We start from the raw sequence: 6,000 nt of genomic DNA on the forward strand, positions 1-6,000 counted from the left end.
GGTGTAATATATTTGATTGTGAAAGCAACTGTGCTTGTAGGCAGGTGACACGGTGCACCAGTCAGTGTTCCCGCTAAGCTGAGTTAGTGTGAGCTAGGTCACAGTGTTTTAGCCTCTGGCTCACACTTTTTTTGTCTTGGCTCAGGAAGGATGGCTCCAGAGCAAACTAATTTATGTAGTAGCCAACTCGCTCGCTCACAACTTTCATGCAAGTAGCTCACAAAGCAGAATGTTTGCTCACAAGACTCCACAGCTTAGCAGGAGCATTGGTAGCAATTGATGTCTGTGACGCAGCTTGACAGCAACAAAGTGGACGGCCCAGGCTAGTTTGAGCTTGCCAGTCTCTGAAGCTGAGCAGGGTTGGCCCTTGTGAGTACTTGGATGGGAGACCAGTGAGGAAGTCCAGGGTCACTACGCAGAGGCAGGCTGTTGGGCAAACCACCTCTCTGGAACATCTCTTGCCTTGGAGACCCTGCCTATGGGGCCACCGTAGGCTGGCTGTGACTTGACAGTGCTTTCCACCTCCATCACGGGAAAAAAATTAGCTTTGACTCACAAAGGCTCACGGCCTGGAAAATGTTGCTGGTCTCCGAGGTGCCACTGGACTCGAATTTTGTTTTGCTACCAAAGACTAACTTACCTGTCCACTGGAAACTTTCTGCATAATTCAGGCCTCAGTAAATTTTCTTGGACTCTCACAGCCACACCTAATATTTAGGAATCAAACTCTTTCTTTCCCCTCCCAGCCTTCAGGATTTTGTGTTCTAATGACCATATTTTCTAATTATTGCTTCTGGAAAACCTAATCCTAACCACAGTTTCTTGGTTAATTTTATCAAAGCAATGACAAGTATTGTATTGCATAAGTAAACATATGGGCAACTCCAGTTGTTAGTACCACAACAAAACTAACCTCTAACACTAACCCAACTTTCCTCCACTGCATATGCGAAAGAGTGGAACGAGTACTTCTAGAAGGAAGGGCACTGACCAGTGGTCGATGTTAGGTGAGAGAACCATCCCCTTGTGCTTATGTGGTGGGGGGCGACACAAGAAATGACCACACGCGGAGGTATTTGCAGCCGGCACTTTTACACCCAAAATATAAATGTGCATCAAGAAGAAGACGAATGGAAGGTGCTCAGCTGTCTCTCTGCTTCTGCAGCTGCAAGGTCTTTGTTGACAAGGAAGTTGTTCCTGTAGACGTGGCAGCTTGCTTAAAAACACACATCAATTTATTATTATCAATTTATTATTATGCCACTGGTGTGCGTGACACTTGACAGGAGCACAGGCAAAAGACTGGGAACCTCGAACCGAAGTTTAAAGGATGGTGGGGAGGGGAAAAGGAATAGGAGAAGTGATGGCAAGATAGGGGTGAGTGTGAGTAAGTGAAACGGTTTTCTCGTGTGGAAAAGCACTCCCCGTTTTCTTAGCTTACAAAATGAGTTCAAGGTGAAAGAGTGCTGAGCCTGGGCTGTGTTCTAGCTAAGGGAAGTGATGCTTAGTCCCTCAGAAGCAGGGACCCACAAGACACTAGTAGGGGAGGGTGCACCCCCTCCCCATCCCCTCTGCCTCCGTTCCTCTTGCCTTGCTCTCTTCCTCCGCTGCAGCATCAGTGGCAAGGCCCCCGGGAGCTGCTGTGTTTGGCTGTGCAGGTACATGATCTGCGCACGAGCAGATAACATTATTTTTTGGGTGGGGGTAAACCCCTCAATATACTTTTTTAACTTTTAAGATTTTCTGCAAATCTGGGGGTTCTCCAAGTTTGGAGAAAAATCTCCTTTCTCTGTGTGGGCCTAATCTGTGAATTTAGTGGTCTGCAGATCTGCCCACACTTGAGAAACAGAGGCTCTGAGGGAATGGCCTCCTCCATTACTTTGTGACTAACACGATAGTAAAGTCTTGGAGTGCTGTTTCCTCACAGTCTTTCCCACAGCCTTTCCTTCTCCTCCTCAGCTCTAGCTTTTCTCTTCGATTCTTTTTGTACCTAGTTAGGCAGCTTTTGCTCTCATTGCTATTTCCATGGCTGTGCACTTACGGTACAGTAGTCTACATTTAAATGTGAAACAGCATATGGAGAAAAGCCAGGGAAACGCTAGATGTGGTCATACTTACAGGAGCAAGTTCTCTGGACACAACTGGTACTATCTGCTGTCTGGCAGGAAACATAAGAACCCTTCCTCTGTCATAAGTTTATTGAGCCAGCTAGAAGGAAGCGATCTTCTAGCCTCTAGGCACAAATTTGGGAGAGGGCATTGGTCCCTAATCTGAGGGCCAGACCCAAATCTCCAGCAGCTTCCGCTGTATTGCAGTCTACTTTGGTCCAACAGAGAACATGGTTATACTCTCATCTGTGTCTTCCATCCCTTGAGCCAGTGTGCAAGGGATTTCCACACTTCCAGCAACATCCATGCCATCTGACATCTAGAGAACTAAAAACTGAGATGGGGAGAGAATCCTTTAGGTTTAAAGTGGTCACCTGAAGTCAGAGATTCTTATCTTTTCTAGCCTCTGCCTCTTTTCCCATCTGATGGGCCAGCCTATAATCCTGTTCCTTTGTTGAGGGCTGTGCTAACCTTTGACTGATGTTCCATTGCTTCTGGAGCACTTCCAGCCTTTTGCACTCATGTTGGATACTTGCAACAATTTCTTCCTCCATTCTGTCCTCAGAGAATGGAATAGAAGGTACTAAACCTTTTTTGGCACTTTTTGTGCTTCATTGCAAAGGCTCTCTAGATTCCAAATAAGGCCTCTTTTTAAGATCTGCTTGGTCCTCTCTGAAAATGTGAAGTGGAACGCATTGTGTGTGTGGCATCAGTGGCTGCTCTCATTCCACCCGGGCCAGGCCTGTGGGTTCTGTTCCCAGCCATAGGAAGTGTGTTGTTTCCCCACCCATCCCTTGAGCACACCCTTAAGCGTGGCAAGAGGATGGTCACAGAGCCGGATGCCGTTCCCCTTCACCCTGAAATCCTAGACCATACGCGTCCAGGTTCTGTTCTGCAGTCCCTTTCCGTCAGTTCCTGGGAAAAGCAGATATTAAAGTTCCATCCTACTGCTGTGATCGCTCCCCTCCCCCACGACTACTCTGGTTGTCTGCCCTCGCAGTTACCATGGGATACTCTTGTCTGCTTGTTTTGCATCTGCCTACCCTGCTTAAAGAGTCCCATGTGGGATCATTGCTACAAGTCGCTCTGCCTTGGCAACTCTTCCAGCACATGTTCCCTCCTTGGTTCTGGGGCACTGATGTTGGTTCCCTGCTCTTGTGCAAGCCCATGCAGGGAGAGTTAAGCTGCTTTCATCTGACTGGGATTCTGGTGGACCTTCCAACTCAGTTACCTTGTTAACCTTGGAAGCACCTGTTGTATAGCTTCTTCTCATGCAGTTGACAGATCAAAGACACACAGCAAATCAAATATGTGGGTCTAGACATAAGGCTGGAAATCAAACAGCCACCTCTAGAAATATCTGATCCAGTGGACTGTCTGGTCCAGTCAGGTACTGTTTCCATTTGGTTCTGTTGGAAGCTACTAAGCGCTCCTAGACCAAACTGTCACCCGTAGCCCTGAAGCCTTGAAAGTATGTACAAAGTGCTGTTCTTCTTCACATATCCAGTCTGCCCCAATTCCAGTGCAAGATTAGATAATTCTTGCAGTCTGCTCTTGCCAAGGAGTGTACATTTGATGTTAGGAGATCATGAATGTCTTCAACCTATGTGGGCTGTTTCCTCCTGCTAGCACATCTTCTATCCTCTTGAAGGAGCTACCTGCACCAATCTGAAGGAACTGAGTAGAAAAGTACTTGCTGCTCCTCTCAGAGCATGTGCAGAGGAGCAAAAGCCCCTCAAGGAGGGGACTTGACCATCAATTCCTTGTCTAGAGACCTAGAATGCTTTTGACGTGGCTTCTGTACAGGTGCCGCATTCCCAACATGTAACTGTGCAAAGAATGTCAGTTGCAGGTAAGCAACCTGGTTTTGTTTGTTTTTCCTGGAATTGTGGAAATTGGCTTAAAAACAAGCCCCATTAATATACCTGGCTGTGGTTTCCTTGAGCAACGTCCGCTATTAGGAGAGAGTGGAGTGACGCATCTCAGACCATAAAGACATCCAGAAGGGGGAGCCCCCATGTTCCAGTATCTCCTGCTTTTCATGGTCTGTGTTTCTAAACAAAGATTTAGACTCTGACTCTGTTTTCTGCCTGCTTTATTTCTCGGATCCTCCCCATTCTCATAGCTATGTGTTACTACCAAATTCTGACTCTGTTTTCTGCCTGCTTTATTTCTCTGATCCTCCCCGTTCTCATAGCGATGTGTTACTACCAAATACTACATGGGCTGTGGTCCCTTATCTAATTTTACCTGGGTACATACCCTTAAGGAGCTGCGGTGGCTCAAGTGGTGAAGACGCTGAACTGCAGGCTGTGGAAGGTCGATAGTTCAGCAGTTCGAGACCCGAGTGTGCCGCATGACGGAGTGAGCTCCCGTCTCTAGTCCCAGCTCCTGCCAACCTAGCAGTTCGAAAGCAAGAAATTGCAAGTAGATAAATAGGTACCACTTCGGTGGGAAGGTAACAGCGTTCCGTGAGCCTTGGCATCTAGTCATGCCGGCCACATGACCACGGAAACGTCTTTGGACAGCGCTGGCTCTTTGGCTTTGAAACGGAGATGAGCACTGCAACCCTAGAGTCGGACTCGACTGGCTTTCGAGCAAGGGAACCTTTACCTTTACCTTTACATACCCTTAATGTGCAAGGGGGATGCCCCAAGTGTTGAGGACCACCCATAGGTAGGCCATTAGGATAACAATCTGTTCAGCTGTCCACGTGCAGAACAACTCGACTTTGGTTCTTGTTTTCAAGAGTAAGACCTAAGGCCAGTGTGTTTACAAAACATAATCTGGCATTTGACAAAGAGTATGAAATATTTGGTAGTTGCAGTGCTAATTGGTTACCGACCTCTTGTTCTCCAGGTATTGTAACAAGTTTCAGGAGAAAAGAGGAGCTGTTTGTGAAAAGCTGACCTCTGTTCACACAGAAATCAAGCAACTCAAAGCAGCCATTCAGCAGCTGCACGACAACGTTGGAAGGGAGCAATCAAAAGTACAGGTGAGTGAGCGCCCAGATCTGACATGACATCGGACACACACAAAGACCAAGGTAGCTGTAGTACGGCTTTTCCTCAAGAGCACTGATAGGGTTGACTTGGAGGTCTGGCAAGGGGTGCTTTTGAAACCTCTTTTAGGTCAGATCTGGCATAGCCATGAAGAGAAATCCGTGGGACACTTTTAGCTGTTTGCTCTTTTGCTGGTGGAAGCCAATTCCAGACGCCCACAGCCATGAACACGTTTCTCACCCTAACGGACGTGTGAATGAGACTGATACAATTGTCAGTGTGGTGTTAAGGCTTTCCTGCCTGGCAAGAAACTGGAGCTGGGGCACGATCTGGAGAGTAGGGAATCATGTTGGAGCATTCGGACTATGCTGGGTGGCCCTCGTGCAGCGGGATCCTTCGACCCAGCAGTCATTAGATTTGGCCTGCCGCCAGGGGTGTGGCTGTGCAGGGCTCGTTGCAACTCTGAAGTCCCTTCCAAGGAGCCCCGCGCACGTCTTCCTTTCCTCCAGTCCCCCAAGCGTGCAGAGCCGTGGCTGGCTGGCACCCTGCTGGTTCTTGGCGGGAGAGGGCCCAGAATGCACCCCATCCACGAGGTGACCTCTCTTCATTAGGGGCGTGCCCTGCTGTAAGACAGAGTACGAGGCACGGAGGACTCCGGCAGAAGGAAAGCACTGATTCATTAACCAAACACTGTAACCATTAAGTAAGAATAGTTATGGAAATAGAGAAGAATGGGCATATTTAATTTGCTACAGATATACAAGGTGAAACTCCCACGGGAAGAAGCCGGCTGGAAAGTAATAAAGCTTGACCTGACTCTTGCACTGGTCTTCTGTTTGACCACTTGGCCCCCTTTTCAGTCAGTCTCACCCTCCATGGGTGAGGAAACC

General features: G+C 48.0%; 1 protein-coding gene across 1 annotated transcript in view; it reads left to right on the plus strand.

Annotated features, from left to right (window-relative positions):
- The window catches only part of NUF2 (NUF2, NDC80 kinetochore complex component), a 34,779-nt gene that overhangs the window by 27,686 nt on the left and 1,093 nt on the right, over nucleotides 1-6,000 (plus strand). The window contains exon 13 of the mRNA XM_015418898.1: nucleotides 4,968-5,103. Within this exon, the coding sequence (XP_015274384.1) occupies nucleotides 4,968-5,103 (136 nt within the window). The remainder of the gene's footprint in view (nucleotides 1-4,967; nucleotides 5,104-6,000) is intronic.

This window comes from Gekko japonicus, unplaced genomic scaffold (genome assembly GCF_001447785.1).
Source record: "Gekko japonicus isolate JY-2015 unplaced genomic scaffold, Gekko_japonicus_V1.1 scaffold2104, whole genome shotgun sequence".
Taxonomy (NCBI): domain Eukaryota; kingdom Metazoa; phylum Chordata; class Lepidosauria; order Squamata; family Gekkonidae; genus Gekko; species Gekko japonicus.